The sequence below is a fragment of the Phocoena sinus genome, chromosome 4 (assembly GCF_008692025.1).
Source record: "Phocoena sinus isolate mPhoSin1 chromosome 4, mPhoSin1.pri, whole genome shotgun sequence".
NCBI lineage: Eukaryota > Metazoa > Chordata > Mammalia > Artiodactyla > Phocoenidae > Phocoena > Phocoena sinus.
Window position 1 is genome coordinate 90,127,575 of NC_045766.1, and position 18,667 is coordinate 90,146,241.

Genomic DNA, 18,667 nt, shown 5'->3' on the forward strand with positions numbered 1-18,667 from the left:
CAAGAAGTGTAAACTGCGTTGCTCATCTGTAGCAGATCAAGCTCAGAAAACTTGGCTCTGTTTCAAGAGTTGGAGGCTTGTGATGGCAGTCAGCGCTCTTCAGCAGGGAGAGGTGAGCCGCTGAGGAAAATCGGTTCCCTGCTCCGTGACTCGGGCATCTCCCAGGGCCCCGCCCGCTGTGCAGTCTTGCCACTTGGTTGGCTCTGCCTTGTCATTGGCTGTAGGTGAAGGGCTGCTCTTCCCCAGGAAATATTATTCACCAGCTAATTTATGACTCAGTTCATCCCGCCACCACCAATTTCCGATGCTGCTGTCTGCGGTAGGCTCAAAAGCTGGGACAGATTCCGTCTAAAATAGATCTTTGGCTGAGGAGCAGGTCGTGGGGGGGAGCAGGCAAGAATGTCACACAAAGGCGACTCGGAAGAGAAGAGTGCACACCCAGACCAGACAACCAGTTGTTTTTTCAAAGAAGGCATATGGAATATTGGATGTATGTGTAGGAGTGAAAGAGGAAAGCCAAAATAGTAATCCACATGGATAAATGCCCATACACAGAAGAAAAAGATCTTGGTCTGATTCCAGTTTGAATGGTGTCCCTAGGGAGGACTGTGGCATGTGTAAGACAGACAACCCCTCTGCATTCCCCTTCGAATTTCAGGTGTCACACCAGGTGGGCTGGTGCCAGCGTTTGAAGACCCTCATCTTCGCTGTTGCCTCAGCCACGGTCCTCGGCACACGCTAGCCACTCAGGAAATGTTGTTCCATATGTGACCCACTCATTTGAAGTCAGACCTTTGGGATGTGGGGAGAGGAAGACCAGTGAAGACTTTTGGGCAACACAGATCCCACTGACTTGAGCCTTCGAGGGCCACAGACAGAGGCCTGATGAATTTTGAATTAAACTCTTTAAAGTTCTAGAACTTTTCTGAATTCAGACATAAATTACAAGGCAGTTTCCATATGTAAGAGATAATCTTAATTCCTAAAGCAGATGATTTTGGAGTTAAAGAATTCCTGTAACTATCAATCCCTAAAATGGGGATTTTGATTTGGCCGTACTGAGGTAAGTATTTAGCTTAAAAATTAGATTCATGGCCTTCAATACACAGGAAGTAATGCTGAAGAGTTCTGGGTAAGATTAGGTTCTTCCTTTCTAAAGGCTGAGGATTAGCAAAGGACTCACGTGCCCGATTGAGACCCAAATTGAAATGGTGTCAGCACACATCAAAAAACAAGAACCTTTCCCAATAGTTCCTTGGAGCAAAGCATTTCTTGAGTCATTCACCCAGCCATAAAAACCTTACAGATATTCTCAGTGGAGAAGAAAAAAAGAAAGGGAAAACAGAAAACAGCTTTTGAGTAGGGAGGATGTGGAATTGGGAAGGTGTGCTGTCTCAGCAAGATGCAAGAGCTGGGACTAAGGTAGGGAAAAGATGCATAGCCCACGGAGAAGGAAAAGAAAGTCGGGGAGTCATGTTATCTGGCTCCGGGACTACCTCTCTAACCCTAAGGCTAAATGCTTAAACTGTGCTGCTTGACCTTGCGAGTTGGGGATATTCTCCAGCCATCATGGCAAGGTTGTAGCCGATGTGCTATCTAACTGCACATCAGTCCTGGAATTAGCAGAGCTGGGAAGTTCCATACCCTGGGACACACGTAAAAGAAACATATGCTGCACCATGGATCGTCCCCAAAGGCTTTTATCACATTTTTGTCACTCTCAGAGATCTGAGAAATTAAAAGAATTTTATTCTTTTAAAGTAGAACAGTAACACACCCATTTTTTAAGTCTTTAATATGCAGATTATCAAGTTTCACATGCACTTACATGTAACTTCTTTCTGACAGTCTTTGATTTCCATGCCCAACCTCATCTCTATTGTATTTCAGTGGACCATTTCTAACCCCCACTAGATTATATATCCTTAGAAGACTGTCTTGTTGATGCTTAGCGGTCCAATAGCAGGCATCCACCGCAGATTTGTGGAACGACTGGATTGTTGTAAGAGCATGACAGCAATTTAATGGACATGCCATATGGGTAAAGAACTCTTCTGGAGCCAAAGCAAGTGAGGTGAACTAATTTTCATGGGCTCTGAAAACAGAGAAGTGGATGAAGCACTGTTTTTAAGGCGTTTTATTCTAACAACACAGTTTTTATTTTGACTGATACATAATACAGGTTTAATACAGGTGAGGCTGATTGGTGTGTTAAGTACTTCATATTCCATTTACAAGAGGGGTTTAGATTTCTGAGAACTTGTCAGAGTATCACTTTTATTTTTAATATATTGCTATAAATACCTAAGCCAAGATGCAGTATGGGAGAAGTGAAACTTCAAAGTTATTTTGTAAAACTCCATCTAAACTTCTCCAGTATTTATCCCAAAGATTATAACCCCAAGGAAAAAATAATTTTATCAATTTTGCTTTTCTATTAAATATACTTCAAATAGATGCTTCATATTAGATGGCAAATTATTACCTATTTTTGTATCTACTGAGTATATTTTAATTGCTTTTAATGTATTTTTTCAGTGCTTTCATATGTTTATTTCTGGAAGATACGAATTATCTGTTTAATGTCTTTCATAAGCACCACAGATATGATGCCCAATAGTAGAAAAAAATCAAGAAATTATACTCACTCAAGCATATTTCTTGGAAATATTTCCATGCCGGCTTTAAAACCATTTGACTTTGGCTTCAAAACCACTTTGACTTTTAGACACTGAACTCTAAAGACGTGTTTGTATGAAATCTCCCTTTCCCCCTTTCATCCTCCATCATTCTCAAGAAACTTTCAATCCCCACATTTTCTCTTCTGACTTTGCAATACACAATCCTGAGACAAAATGACCTTTTGTGAAATTCTCTAGTGTGAGGGATCACCGAGTAGATGAGCCTTAAAGTAGGAATTATCATTTTATCTCTTCCAGCAAGGGATTTCACTTTATGCTTTAATTTCTGGCCTGTTGACCCAGGATTGCAGATTTTTAAAGTCTGTGGCAACCTGCCTTCCAGAGTTCATCTAAAATTTTGTCTCTACCTCTCCCCTACAAGAACAGATTTCACTCTTAAAAGTCTGAGACAGAAAATGCAGCAGGGACAGGGTTGGAGGGAAAAGTGTAAAGGACACAGCAAGTTTATAAAAGTTTTATATAGTTGTAAGTTTTAGCCCTTGGGCCTTTTTAGACATTAACTACAACAAAATCATAGAAAGCAAGACCTAAATAAATTAAATAAATAAATAACATGCTAAGAAACGTCCATCTTTCTTAAAATCTGTTTAGAAACTGTAAATTAAAAATGTCAAATACAGAGATACCCAATTTGAACAGCGTTTTCTAATTCCAAATGATCTTCACTCCAGCAGTGCTGTGGCTCATGAATTCCTTTTGCTTTGGACAAGAAACATACTTTTGGAATCGTGAGGAGGTGATACTTAAAATGAACGTGCATATCAAAATATTTGTTTTTAAAGACTATCTGAAGTATTTATACATGAAATCACACTTCTGGGTTATACATATCTGGGGTTGGGGGATGAAATGGAGGAAAATGGGTGAAATACAGACGAAGCAATCGAGGAAATGCAGGTGCCTGAGGTTGGGTGATGGGTACGTGGAATCCAGTATACTAGCCGCTCTATCTTTGCATATATTTGAAAATTTCTGTATTTCAAAAAGGTGACAAGGTTTCCGATACATTATGATCAGCAACTTTACCTTTGTTCAATATGCATGGAATAGAGTCAGTAGTATTAGTTTTAGCTCACTTATTGATAAGAACCATTTTATTGTTCCTTGCAAGAGATTTCATGTTCTACCCGAAAGGACAGATGTGATTGTATATGTAGGATCACAAAACCACACCCATATGCATATTATCACCCTTTTCCCTAACAGAATTTATATTCCCCCAATACATTTTATTCTCAATCATTCAAAGGAAGTGTGCTGGAGTATTAGAAAATGTAATTCATTAGGCAGACAGATTTTACAGGAGAGTCTTATAGTGCTACATATACAAGCATGAGTTAGCTATGTGAACTTAACCTACCGTGAGTTTTCCACAACATCAAATCCAAACAGCTTATCCCTAAGGCATCAGGACCCTAGTTCATTCTGAAGACGAAGTTATACTGGCCTCTCTTTTGAATACACTTAACATATCAACCTTCCAGTTGGAATAAATATAATACAGTCAACAATTACCACTTAATGAGCATTTTCGTTAGAGGCCCCATGCCAACATTTTCATATGTATTTCCTTTTCATCCCAGTAGTGGTGTTAAGAAGTTATTATTAACCACCATCATTGAGGTTAGTGAAGTGTGATTCAGGGAGGTTAAGAAACCCAGCAGTAAATGGGTGGAGCCACACTTTGGAGCCGAGTCTGTCTGAACGCAACGGCTGTGACGTAATTATATATGTATTTATACACTGTGCGTGCATGCACACAATTGTGTGCCAATCCAAAGGATTAAAAAAAAAAAAAAGCATATCCAAGGTTCTACGGAACATCAGATTCACCAAACTTGAGGCCTGAGTTTATACTACAGTCTTAACGATACCATTTCCATCCTTTTATTATAGTTCGGGGCAAGATGGTATGCTCAGGCAGGTCACACTTTCCCAAGGAGCCTCTCCTCCTGCACAGCAGACTGAAGCATGTTTTCCTTCTTCTGTAGGGCTGATTTCTGCTCCACACGTTAGGCAAAAGCAACCAAGGCTGCTCATACAATGGTGAATCTCAGGTAAAGTTTAGGGGAGACCATCATTTGGTATTCTACAATAGTTGAAACGTCTTATTTGCATTCAAGTATTTTCCCTACTGTTTTTAGAAAATATGGTATATTGAAGGCACATACACTATGGCCAGTAGTGTGAACCAAAAAAAAAAAAAAAAAAAATTGAATAATATCTTTAAAATATTTCAAATTTTTATTAAATATTTTTTATTCAGTTTTAAGATCACAGTTAAAGTACTTTAGCATGTTATACACATGACTTACATGTGCAATTTTTAGAAATATCAAATTAAGTATAAGATTTTGAAGAAAGAAATTATATAAATGTGTATATTGACTTTTACTACACGTACATCTAAGAAAGCAATAATTCTGTTGTACCATTAAGTGGAAATCATTTATTACATGGCATGTTTACACCAACTCTAAAGAGAACCAAGCCAATTTCTGAAAGCAAAAAAGATGAGCGATTCGGTCATGCTGAAAACTGTCAACAGACTTAAGACCTGGTGGTCAAATGAAGCTGTGGTTAATTTATGACAGGTAAGTAAGCAATTCAAACCTATGGGAAAAGTTCATAATCTGGTATGTGGACTCTCAGGTGGTTTTTATTCCTTTTTGACAGATTCCTGAGAGCAAGACATGAGTGCTAAGGAAATGAGAAACATGTTGCCAAGCATGTGCTGAGCTCCAGATCACAAACCTCCCCCACCCCAGTTCTGCCGCTACGAGCTGAGGCACTAAAGTGAGGTGTCAGGGGACGGGAGCACCCCCCTGGGGCCGCAAGGGGAGGTCATGGTTAGTCCACGAAACGCGTGCCTCTGTGATTTAGGTTAGAGCTTGTGAGGTAAGATGTGTGGTGCGGTGCGGTGGGAGGGTGTGGAGGCATGGAATTAGGTCCTTGCTCCTCGGTAACCAGTTCTGGCCCAAGTTATTAGAAAATCTTTGGAAAGAGTAGTAACGTTCACAATAACTAATTCTGTGCATAAAGATCAACTTAAGGGCAGGATCAATTTTGACCACTGACTGCAACAAGAAAACAGTGGCCACCGAACTTCTAAGCACAAGGTTTCCTCTTTTCAATTATTAGTATAAATCATACCACCACAAACAAAATTTGGCCAGGAGAGGAAACTTTTTTATATGTGTGAAGAAAAATGTATATTTATATTTTTAAGGAAAGCGTAGCACAAACAGATGGAGGTGTATGAGGGGAATCAAATGTACTTGTCTTGTTGTTCACTCTTTTGCTGCTTCTTTTTCTAAAATGTAAGCTAATGTCCCCTGTGAAAAGGACAAGGTCATTTAATATGGGGTATAATAAACTTCACTATCACTTCCAAACTATATAAAAGCAAAGCAGTCCATCAAACCCTGAATACTTCACCAGACATATCTGGTAAGATGAACTGAACAACTGTTTCTTTTTCTTATTGTTAAGTATGATGTTACTCAATCTAAACAAGATAACTGTAAAAAAAAAAAAAAATCCCCAAACTCAAATAAACACAAAATCCAAATCTAATTCTTTGGGAATGCTTGTATAAATAAAAGCAACACCTAATTAACAATCAGTACACTCTTTATAAGGTGCAAAACAAGATCCTATGTGGGGAAAGCTAAATTTTAATTCCCACCTAGCAGTCACTCTGAATACTTTATAGGTCAAATGTAATAAGAGCATTTGCTTCTACTGCCCATTTTCAGCAATACATTGTTCTCTCTGGAGAAGGTGGTTTGGGAGGTCAAAACACTGCAGCGGAAAATAGTGGCACTGAAGGTAGAAGCAAAAAAAGACAAACCTTTGAAACAGGACTTACTGAAATTAACCGTTAAAGCCGAGGTAGCCCATTAGGATTGGCCTTATCTGAGGGCTCTGTGGAGCAGTGCGATCAAAGGTGAAACTTCTCACAGCATCACGTACACCCCGACTTTCCCTTTACAAATGATGACTCCAGGCCTTGCACGACTTCCTTCCTTTTCCCCCATGAAGCGGTGATGCTTCCCCTTTGCTGTATGGATGCTGGCCTCCAGCCTCCAGCTGCTGGTCTCCAGAACACTTAGGATTCATACAGTAGTTTAGCAGGCAGCATGGTCCCACTGCTTCACATTAATGCCAAATGCCAAACTTGGAACAGAGTTACTTGATATTCCCCATCCCTCCCCCGGAACTGTATAAACAAAACATGTCATTCAGTTTTCAGCTTACTCCTAGTGCTGTATCGATTTATAATTTGCTTGAGATTTTACACAGGTGCAAACATTTCCAGAGGATGAGCCAAGGACTACAGAGTGCAAACAAAATTTTCTATGACTCAGGCAGGGTAGCATCTGACTTGGTAAGAGAGTGACAGAGATCACACAAGTTGGATTCTAAATAACCAGACCAGTTCAGATGCTCCTTTTTGTTCATAGTGTTCCATCACTTTTTTCCTCTGCAGCAGTTTTAATGGCAGGAACTATAATAACAGTGATAACGTGGGAATGAGTTCAGCATGGCTTCGAGGGGGCACTGGTAGAAAGCTCATCTGACGGAACTAAATAAATATATTTTCGGGGGGGAAAAGACTGTCAGAATTACAATGGTATGATATATCCTTTAAAAAAGAGGGCTTTAAAGAATTCACCATGTTCATCTAAAATCTGGGAACTAACCTAGTTTGGGGATAAGAACCTGTGTCTTCAAAGTGGCTGTGGGACCTTTTTCCTTTTCCTGGCCTCATTACAGTTATCCAAACAAATAAACACTTAAGAAGGGTGTCTTACAGTATTTTCTCTCTTTCACTCAGCTTCTTAGAGCTGCAGCTTCAGTAACTATAATATACTCTACACACTTCAAAATTACATAGGAAAATACCCAGAATAACTAAATAAATAAAAGGCTAAGGAAAACTGGAACAGTACTGTGTCTCCATCTGAGACTAAATCATCCACTTCCAGCAACACAGAGAAGGGCTAGGACAATTTTTTTCAAAAGATTTATATACAGGTTTGAATCCAGAAATTAAGGTTAAAAGCATAAATATTGATAATTTCAACTAGATTCAGAATGGTTTCAGAAAGATATGATACAACAATTTAGAATAAAACAAAAGCAGAAGAGCATCATATTTTGGTTTGCTTGAGATATACATAAGGTGCAACAACTTTTTCGCTTGAGGATGTGTGTGGGACAAATGTTAGTGTAGATGGTGTTTGCTGGCAGATTAAGGTACACACCATAGCAATATGATTTTCCAAAATAAAAAAGAATGAGAGAAGTGAAATGAAGATGATAAATGGGGGAGGGTACCATATGTTGGTCTGCAATATTTGTGCTAACAAATGTTGTTACCTGAAAATACCAACACCCCTCTCCAGTGGATTCAGGGCATGAGAAAAGCACTATTTTTGAAATCAAGACTTTACTCAGAGAAATGACAAGGCGAGTGTCTAAAAGACTATAAAGCTTTGCAGGATTTCTGCTACTCTCAGTGCCTAACCGCTTAAAAATTAAGCATGTCTACAAAAAGGTGGGGTTTTTTTTTTTTTTTTTTTTTCCTAAAGTATCTGAAAACAGTCGTATCCAGTAGGTTGCCCTCCACCCCGACCCTTGCCTAAGGGAAAAGCCACTGAGGTTTAGGAAAAGCAGATCAAGTAAGATATATTAATCACATAGAAAAAAGTAATCTTTTGTTTTGCTTCTTTTTAAAAAAGGTCCCATGAATATACAGCTCTCTCTTAAGGAACTCTAGTGAAATGTAATCAGAGGACTGGAGGAGAGGGCACTGGCAAAAATAGACCTATTCTAACATGTTCTAGAGAATAACAAGTTAGTACCATTGTCAAGGTGCATGTTCTGCACCAAACAATTTTTGTTGTTGATTCTTTTTTTTTTGTTTTGGATTTTAGCTAATTATAATTTTTAAATCACTGCTAGCAAGTGGTCCAGAAACTCCAACAGCCACCAACACTGGGACCCAGCAATTTTCAGACATTCAATTTGTGTTTCGAAATTTAGAAAATATTAATACAACAGCATCATAATAAAAATCTCATGCTAAAACCTGGGGTTGCTCACCTGATTTATTTCTGTGTGAATGGGGCTAAGCTTCTGCCTCTGATTACCCTTGCTTACTAATTCCTTCTTCCTCCATGCCCACAAGGAATATGCATTTTTGAGGACACCATTCCAATGCCCTGATGCCCTATTTACCTGCTTTGAAAAAAAAAACGCCCAAATCTCTGTTCTTTTTCAATTCTGTTAGTATGTCGTACATATTTTCCAGCACCGAAACTGAAGTAATATCTACAACCGTGAAAAGCTAAACCTAGTCAGTACTAATAGAGTCATTTTTTTGTATGGCTATTAGGTCAAATTACGATTAGAAAAAAAATCATCATTACAATTCAGTCAAGTATAAATAAGAGAGCTAGATAAAACCTTGTAAACTGTCACCATTTAGAGATCTAATTCAAAAGTTTCAAACTTGAACTAACACTATCAAAATTCCGCCAGTTTGAAAACCAGTAAAAATTATTGCTGGAATCCAATAATTAAAATTTGGTAGTTTGTGCTGTGATGCAAGAGTGGGTAAATACTTTGTGCTATGGAACAAATACCCTGTAAAATCTGTAGCCGCCGACTAATTCTGATTTATCACTTTGCATCTGTTGCTAAGAAACAAGATACTGTGAACGTCAGGTGGTGGAGTCAATATGTTGTATGTTCTAAGCCAGTTAATCCACTTGCACTGGCATATGTATGGTTGGTTTTATGTTCAAAAGCAACAAAACATGAAAAGGAAACAGGAAACTTGCAGGTTGGATCTATAACTGCGAGTCCCACTCTGGTCAGGCACACCTCCCTCATCAATACCTCCCTAATCACAAAAACTCAAAATGGCTCTAAAAAACCTGCAGTGCCAATTAGGCTGTGCATAGCAATTGCTACCCGTCCAGTCTGTCTGGGATGGATGTAAAAGGTCTGTAGCTCAAAGTCCACACGAAGTGAGTGTGTCTTCAATGTGTTCTGAATAGTGAAGTAATACTAAGGTCACTTCTGAATAATATTTTTCTTTTTTTGTCTGTATGAACGATCCATTGGTCACTCAGACCCTTGTGTAAAAATAAAAGAATCCTCAAGGCATGAAAACATCAGTAATCTGTAATCTGCTGGACTCTTCCCCTGTCTGGGAAAATATTCGCCACAATTTGACCCAAGCAAATTCTTCTTGGTCACTCAAGGCTAAGAAAAAAATTCTGCTTGTAAGAACTGTAATTTTTCTTCTTCTCTCTCTTTCGCTTTTTGCCAGCAAACTACCACTCTGGTGGCAAATATAAAAGTGCAGAATATATGGACCACAAGGCCGAGCATACACCGCTAACAATGGTACATCTGCCTGCCCGTGCTGTTTGGGAGTCTCTGGAACAGGCTTTTTAATATTATTCTACAATATAAATGTAGGTATAACCTATTATATAAACCATCTTAGAACATAAATCTCCATGTACAAAAAAGACTAAGAATATCTAATAATAACTAGTGCAGTGTGTCAGTTTTTGTTTTTTTTTGTTTTTTGTTTTTGTTTTGAAAGAATAACTAGGTAATATACGAAACTAGTTTCACACTCTCTGGTTGGTAAAAGAGATGCTGGATGAGCTACAGTAAAGGCAGCCTTTTACCAAGTTACCACCTATTACCATCAAAAGCCTTCAATAGAAAGCAAAGCTCTAGGATCATCCCGTTTCTGCTCATTATCAGACAGATAACATCACCCTCAAAGACTCCGGGTTCTGAAAGAACAAACTGGCCCAGGGTGCCAACTTCTGCTTCAAGTGAATCTGGGCCGTGTAGGGCAACAAGCACTTGTTTGCAGTCTATATTTTCCACCACATGGACTCATTAGCATCTCTCAGTAAAGACAAGGCTAGGGTAGTAGGTAAAGCACAATGTTTTACAATTAAAGGGCGCTTCACTGGTCAGCGCAAGAAATAAGTACAGGAGCCTGTGGCATTTCTTTTGGCTGTCCATCATGGGTGAGCGGAGTTGATCTCTGACCTCTGTAAAATAAGAGGAAGAAAAAGAGAGAAATCACTTTTTGAGAGTACATTAGCAGAAACAGGAGAGGATGATGAATGACCCACAAAAGCTTTCCAACATATCTTGTTTAATAGCTACACTGACTTACTACTTACACCGTTTAACTAAAACTGGTTTTATTCTTAAAGCTTCTTTATTTTTCTTTTTTAAGGATTTCTTATCTCAGTTCCTCTCATACAACTCAACAACATACTCTGCCCCCAAACAACCACCTCCATTATGTAGAGACAAAACCTGAAGCACCAACAGATTTGGGGAAATTCCCAGGAAGTGGAAACCTTTCAGTCAAGGGCTATGGTTCTAGGATGACAGTTTTCCTCTGGATCTACTTATATTAAAAAATGACAGGGCTTCCCTGGTGGCGCAGTGGTTGAGAGTCCGCCTGCCGATGCAGGGGACACGGGTTCGTGCCCCGGTCCGGGAAGGTCCCGCATGCCGTGGAGCGGCTGGGCCCCGTGAGCCATGGCCGCTGAGCCTGTGCGTCCGGAGCCTGTGCTCCTCAACGGGAGAGGCCACAACGGTGAGAGGCCCGCGTAAAAAGACACATTCCTTTCCTTGACTTGCCCAAGGGGAAGAAGACTCTCCTATACTAACCGATGACCTTCAGTCTCATTTCTTGAGATATAAAATAACAAGCCCGATTTCAAAACTTAAGGCCAATAAAAGGGATGGCCTCTGAAGAGAGAGGTGAACTGTGACTTAGAAAATGAATGAAAAGAAAACACTGAAACCCGCCTAACGAAAGAGAAGTCTCAAAGGCATATGGAGGGAGAATGCACAGGGAAGAAGGCAAGTACCAACTCTGAATTTTAGTGTGTGAGAAAATCCAATCAACTTGGGCCAAAATCAACACATATGGGGAAAGAACTCTAGACAAGACTTAAAAAAATTCATGGAAATTCTTATCATTTGGATTGGATCTACATCAAACAGATGTAGATCAAACAGTTATTTTTCATTCAGCTTGTTGTTTAATGAGTAGGAAGAAAAATACGATTTACTTCATGGTTATAAGAAAATTTCTTGGTACTTTCTATAGAGCTTCTCGTTCTAAAAAGATAGGATTGGGCACCTCCTTGACATTTCCTAATAGGTTTCCCAAGCCTCAACAATGCATACTCACTGCTCTGGCCTACGATGGTCTGTAGTGCACAGCACTGTGCTGAAAATATGGGGTAGAGCAGCAGTGTTTTCACTGGTTTGACCGTTTCAATACAGTATCTTCTTCAGATTATGTGAAGTAAAAGGAGCTATTTTAAAATTCAAATTGTATCTCTCCATAACTCTATCTAGTTTTCTTTTTCTTGATGAACAAAAAAGAAAATTAATACAGATAGATTACATTTGGGGATTTCAGAATCCAATGATCACTTAGCTTAAGATATTAGGAATTTAGAAAAACAAAACGTGTTATCATCAAGCCTCTGGATTAATCTGTTTATTTATGTGGGGATGCTGTAAGAACCAGCTATTCAATATGTTCAGCTCTTTGTTCAAGAAAGATGAAATTAAAATGCTATTTTTTACTTTTAAGATTGAATAGGTAACAATATCACAAAAGCGAAAAAGAATTTTAACAAGCATTGGAAAAGGAAACATACAAAGAAAAATAAGTGAAAGATGAAAAATACAACGCAAAAAAAAAAAAAAAGAGCAAGCAAGAGGGAGAGAGAGAAATTGGGGTGAAAGCCCAGCTTACTCAGTGGAGAAAGAAAAGGAGGTAGGAGCGTGAGGTGGCTGCCACCAAGTGATGGTTCCCGCTCCCAGGGGAAGGTCAGGTGAGATTCCCCATGAATCCCTATGACATGACAGATGCTTGCTTAAGTGGCACGCTGGAGCAAAGGCAAAGACAATGAAGTTCAAAGACTTGGATTCAGATCTTGACTCAAGTTTAGCTGTGTGCTCTTAGCAAGTTAATTAACCGCCTGTACCATCATTAAAATGGAACTAAAAAGATGCACCTGGCAGAGCTGATTTTAAGAATAAATGTAATGAGCTTCCATCCTTATAAAACTCCTAGTAAATAAACAGGCTCTCAACAAAGGTTAATTCCAATTTCCTACTTCCTGCATTCTGTAAAACTGCTTTTCTAGGTTGGGTTTCTGAACCCAATATTAAGATTGCTTGTGGCAAGAATGCAGGTAATATATGTTTACCCCTAACTCTGTCGACCGCGCTCTAAATTATGAACCAGGTGATGCCTAAGCAATAATTAATGGATGTGCAACCCAGTTACAATTACATTAAGCCTGCAGGTGGAGGGGTGGCTGGGATCTCTGCTTTAACAGGTGAACCGCTGAAGTTACAACTAAGATTCTCCAAGGCTGTCTGTCTGTCTAGATAGTAAGAACACTAACCATTTGTTAGTAAAATTCTTTTTTTTTATGGTACGCGGGCCTCTCACCGCTGTGGCCTCTCCCGTTGTGGAGCACAGGCTCCGGACGCGCAGGCTCAGTGGCCATGGCTCACGGGCCCAGCCGCCCTGCGGCATGTGGGATCTTCCCGGACCGGGGCACGAACCCGTGTCCCCTGCATCGGCAGGCGGACTCTCAACCACTGTGCCACCAGGGAAGCCTGACAGTAAAATTCTAATAGGCAATATTTTTTCTTGCTAATGGGAGGTGTAAAAAAAAAAAAAAAGAACACCATTTTTCTATGCCTGCTAGCTAACTTAGGCAGTCATTCTCAAGAACACCTCATTTATTCACTCAGCCATTCATTTGTTCATTCGTCCATTGCGTAACAGGAACTAAGGAAGCTGTGTACATGAAGAATAACACCAGTGCTTTGCTTTCAAAGCGTACTGGAAGGAGACAGATGCATCAACAAATAACTACAACCCAGTGTGGCAGCTGGTCTAAGAGAGGTGTGCACAGCGATTGTGCAGGACTTCGGGAGGAAGACTGAGAGAAGAGGACAAAAGATAGGCCGTTCACCCAAGAGGAAGACGCACAAAGGCAAGAAGCGGGCTTATCTGGACGGGAGTAAGCGATTCCACATGACCGCAGGACAGAGAGGAAGGTGGTGGTGACAGTGGAGAGGCTTGCTGCCGCTTTCTGCTGCTGCAGCTGAGAGTCACTGGGGTGCAGGTGGCTGGTTAACGGAGCAGAGGTGTCACCAGTCGTGCTCAGAAGGGGACGCTGGCAGCAGCAAAGGTGACTGTGTGGTGGCCCTTCCTGAGCCCTGGATTATGACCCCCCTCTGAATTCTTACGTGACCTCTTATTCCCACAATTTATGGGGGCACTTAATAACACTCAGGCATATTTTTAATTCTTTTTGCATGCGCTATGAGTTTGTCCTCTGTGCTCGACTGTAAAACTTCACGAGTGGAGAAGTGTCTGTGCATTATCTCCCTCAGAGACCTGAGCAGATTTTAACAATGTCTGTCACCGTTCACTTGCTATTAGGCACTTGCAGTGTACACATGAAAAGGAATTTGAGGGCTTCCCTGGTGGCGCAGTGCTTAAGAGTCCATCTGCCGATGCAGGGGACACAGGTTCGTGCCCCGGTCCGGGAAGATCCCACATGCCGCGGAGCGGCTGGGCCCGTGAGCCATGGCCTCTGAGCCTGCGCGTCCGGAGCCTGTGCTCCGCAACGGGAGAGGCCACAACAGGGAGAGGCCCGCGTACCGCAAAAAAAAAAAAAAGGGAATTTGACTTCTTGGAAAAATCTAGAGGCTATTTGTGAGGAAGCACCAGAACTGTAACATGACAGGTAAACAGCAAGAGGCAAACAAAGCTTCCACTGGGGGCTCCTAAACCTGGATGTGAAGGAGAGTGGAGCCTGACAGATGGGTAGACACGTTGGGGTAGATTTCAAGCTCTGTTGGGCTGAAGACTGAAAACCTAAGAAAGAACTCACCTGTGGGTAATCCACTTTGAATAAAAACAAGAAATACCTGAATTTACAAAAGGCTTTTTTATCTTCCCAAAGGATCCATTAAGTAGCAGAACACCCAATTATATACTTAGAACTTAATATACTTTCTGTGGGACTTCACTGAGTTCAAAAGGCTTTCGTATCTGGTCTCATCTGAGCCTTACAACTTTGTGATTCTTTGGGGATATTGTTCTCCTAAACAGAAGATGAGAAAACTGAGGCCCAGAGAAATAAATGACTTTTTAACAAACACGGAGAGCTGAAGAAAAATCCAGGCCTTCTGCCTTCCATGAGTCAGATGCTGAGATGCTCTTTTTCCTGAACCACACTGTTTTCTTCCGCTAGAACCACCAACGCCATCCTCAATGGGGGTGTTACCATGTGCCAGTACTGGGACACTAGATTTATTCTATATAACATCTCTATGAAATGCGAACCACTTACAGCCATAGTATAAAAGGAAAAACAGAGGATAGAGAAGTGAATGGTCTTGCTTAAGGCCTTACAGTTTTCAGGTGACAGAGGTAGGACTCAAACTCAGGTCTGAGACCTGACTCTAAAGCTTTAATGATTAGATAATATTGCTTCTCTGCTCTCTCAGGCTTTTTCAGAAATGAAGCTTAATCACAGAATAATACTATGTTCAAAGTAAAATACCTGGTGGGCAATACTCCCTTATATTTTCCCACACTGCTGAACAGTATATATACTTTGGTTAACACCTCGTAAACAAAAGTCTCCCGAACCCCAATCATTGTGAAAAATATCACAAACCACATCAGAAAGGATGATTTGGGCTTCCATATCACTGTCTCCACCCATGTTCCGTGAAAGGGGGTGAAATTGAACAGGATCCCCAGAACCCAGGGCAGCGAGGTTTCCCACTGCTGACCTATGCACATTTTCCATGGCGGCCACTTCGGCCAGCGCAGCGAGGCTGAAGAACGCAGACACGGCTGGCATCTCCGGGGTGCTGCTCCGCGTCTCCGTGGCCTCCCGGTTGTGTGAGCATTCGTCATTGCAGCCTGTCTCGGTCACCTTAGCAAGACTCCTCTGCAGTTGTTCCTTTGGTTTGTCGTCTGTAACGAAAGGGAAATTCATCACGAGAGGGATCGCTCTGTCCTCTCCAGAGAAGGGACACAGAGAAAACTCAGTGTCAGACAATGTGAAATGAGCTAATATGCTTTACTGTTCACTTCTGTCATCCACCGAATATTAAGGCTTTTACAGAATCTCTTCTTCCATGGGAATAAGACTCTTTTATTAAGCTCAACTGCAACCACGGGCAGCACCATGCCCTGAAGCTGAGCGGAGAAGCTGTGTTTTATCCAAGAACAAAGAATAGGTCAATCTTAGAGAAAGAGGGAAAAATGGACTGTGGCCAAAATAAAACCCAAGGGACTTGTGCAGAGGGGCCAGTGGATGCTGTAAAATGGCCCTTAAAAACTCAACTGACCAACCATTCCTGATGAGGCCACAGCATGCCCTACTATGCACCGTGGGCATTCAGTATGCTGTGCTACCGAAACTTAGGATAGCCTAAACTAATCCCAGTGAGATTAATCAGTTCCAATGAGATCCTAAACTGTTATTTTTGTTCTGAAGACCTACTGAAAGGAAGCAAAGGGCCCTTTGGTATTTATGAAGAGGTGGCTGAAATGCTATGCCAATACATTTGTTGGAAGTAAGTACACTTTATACAGCCATTAGAGAGGAAGAGGAGTAATCTTTACCATGGTTTTTATAATAAAACATTTTAACTACAGAAAGTAATTGATAAAGGCTATAAATTTCATATATTAGAACATGAAGTGCTATATGCTTTTCTACATAAAAGGGAATATTTTCTAAGATCTTTCACTCTTCCTAAAGCAAAAATGAGGCTATAACAATTTATACAACGTGAAAATCACAGAGCAGAATCCAGAGTGGAAAGGGAAGGAGAGAGGAGCCCGCTGGACTAAATATCATGAAAACTAGATTCTAATCCTCATCCTACTTAGTGGTTCGATGTGTTATGAAACAAAATTCCACCTCTTTGAGTTTCACTTCGTATATGACAGTAAAATTGGGGGTCTTTAATATACTTTAAGGTTTAACAATCTACATATGCAAAACACAAGTGCACAAAATTCACTAAATGACTTCGATCTCAGCATACAATAAGTCTACCAACTAGATTAACCTAAATCAGTTATTTATAAATATTCTCAAAAAGCATTCATTTAAACATTTTTTTTTTGGCTATTTACAGAAGTCATTATGGACCCTTGACCTTTGTCTGGAAACTGGGTTAGGGTAAGGGGGGTGGGGAACACCTCCTTCAGGGCTGATAGAATGAGACGCTAGAGGCGCTGAAAGGAAGAAAGGCAGCAGCTAAGCCCACTAATGTTTGGTTGGTGTACCACCCCTAGATAGGAGGGGGGATGCTCAGTGTCACTCGCTTAAGCCGGGCCCCTCAGGCAATTCCACAGAGGCCACCAGGAACAGTAGAGAGACCACAGGCCAAGACTGAAATGGAGAAATTCACTGTAAGTTAATATTTGGTTCAGGATTAGCCCAGAGAATCAAGAAATCCAGAAGCATTCTCAGGCTCCCTTAGTGGTCTGAATCAGCGGTACAGGAAATGCTGGATGCTTTCTTTCTCAGCTTTCTTAATTCATTGGTTTGAACACCTGATGATCTGGTGTGTAATGACTTAAAACGTGAGCCAGGGACAAAGACTCATCAAGTATTTTTAAAAGTCTCGGATCTTTGGGAATTTACTTAAGACTGTTTGTGTGCATGCTGAGAAGGAGAAGGTAGCTGACAGTCCTAAAAGCTACCTTTCCTTCCTAGGAATTCCGGATATGCTCTTGGGAAAAGAGCTATGATTTTAAAACATGGACTAAAACATGTATGTTTAGAATGCTGTAGGAAACCAGTTTTCAAGGAGATCCAGAGAGAGAAAATGTTACTGTGACCAGACTGACAGACAGACCCATTTTTCAGTGAGGACCCACAGTTGGATTATAGTCATTTTCTGGCCACTGTGGCCCTGATGGTCACCTGCTTGCTCTGGTCATCTCTGTCTAAAGCTTCCTTGTCTTACCCAGAGTACCTCCTGCTGGTGATACCCGGCCATCTGCCGTCCTGACAAGGTGTGTGATCTTGGTTTTCCTTGCTTTTCTCTTTTGACTGCCCACCAAGGGTTCTTGCGTTGTTGTTGGCTCTGGAGTGCTGGGAATGGATGGGGCATTTTTAACCTTATAAGCAGGCTCTGTGGTGTTTTTGTCTTCTGAAAATATGGCTGAAAAAGGACAAACCATATAACGTTACACACAAAAACACAAGGCACCAACGTTGCTCTGGGAAGGAAGTATTTCTAAATGCCTGACTTATCTGAACAAGAACTTACATTTAGAGTTTTCAGAGTATTGATAGAAAAAGGAAATACTGACTATAATTTTAAACAAATATTTCTTTAAATATGTGCTTTGATAAATTAAGTACAGAGGGATAGGATGCCCTCTCTTTTAATAGAATACTTAACTAAGAGGCCATTGGAGTAACATTTTCTAAGTGTTTGGATCTTGCAGGTTGGTGGGGAGGACAGTGTATGCAAATCTGAATAAACTGTGTCCCAATAGACCACAATTTCTACATGTGGTCAGGGTCCCTATCTGAGATCCTTTTGACCAGCCAGTCTGGAAAGTGTGATAAAAGAAGTTTCTCTTCTTCTGAGGATACTGAAATTAAGTATGTGCTTCTTAAATTTACACTTATCATTGGGACACCTGCTTTCAACCTCCAGGTTGGACTGATGAGAAAAGAAACTTTCTTTTATGCACACTGAGTACTCAGTAAGGACCTGGCAAACACTGATGAAGCCAGCACCTATGGAAACTCTCCCATCGGCTGAATTCTAGGACCAGGTGAATGTGCTTTAGGGAGATAATTTAATAAAGTACC

At 40.7% G+C, this 18,667-nt stretch overlaps 1 protein-coding gene across 6 annotated transcripts in view; it reads right to left on the bottom strand.

The window, feature by feature from the left end:
- Positions 1–5,136: 5,136 nt before the first annotated feature.
- The window catches only part of BBX (BBX high mobility group box domain containing), a 286,866-nt gene continuing 273,335 nt past the window's right edge, over positions 5,137–18,667 (bottom strand). For all 6 annotated transcript variants that reach the window (XM_032630202.1, XM_032630206.1, XM_032630203.1 and 3 more), the window contains 3 exons: positions 17,808–18,005; positions 15,609–15,795; positions 5,137–10,795 (listed from right to left, as the gene is read on the bottom strand). In XM_032630202.1, the coding sequence (XP_032486093.1) occupies positions 10,708–10,795; positions 15,609–15,795; positions 17,808–18,005 (473 nt within the window). In that variant the 3' untranslated portion in view covers positions 5,137–10,707. The remainder of the gene's footprint in view (positions 10,796–15,608; positions 15,796–17,807; positions 18,006–18,667) is intronic.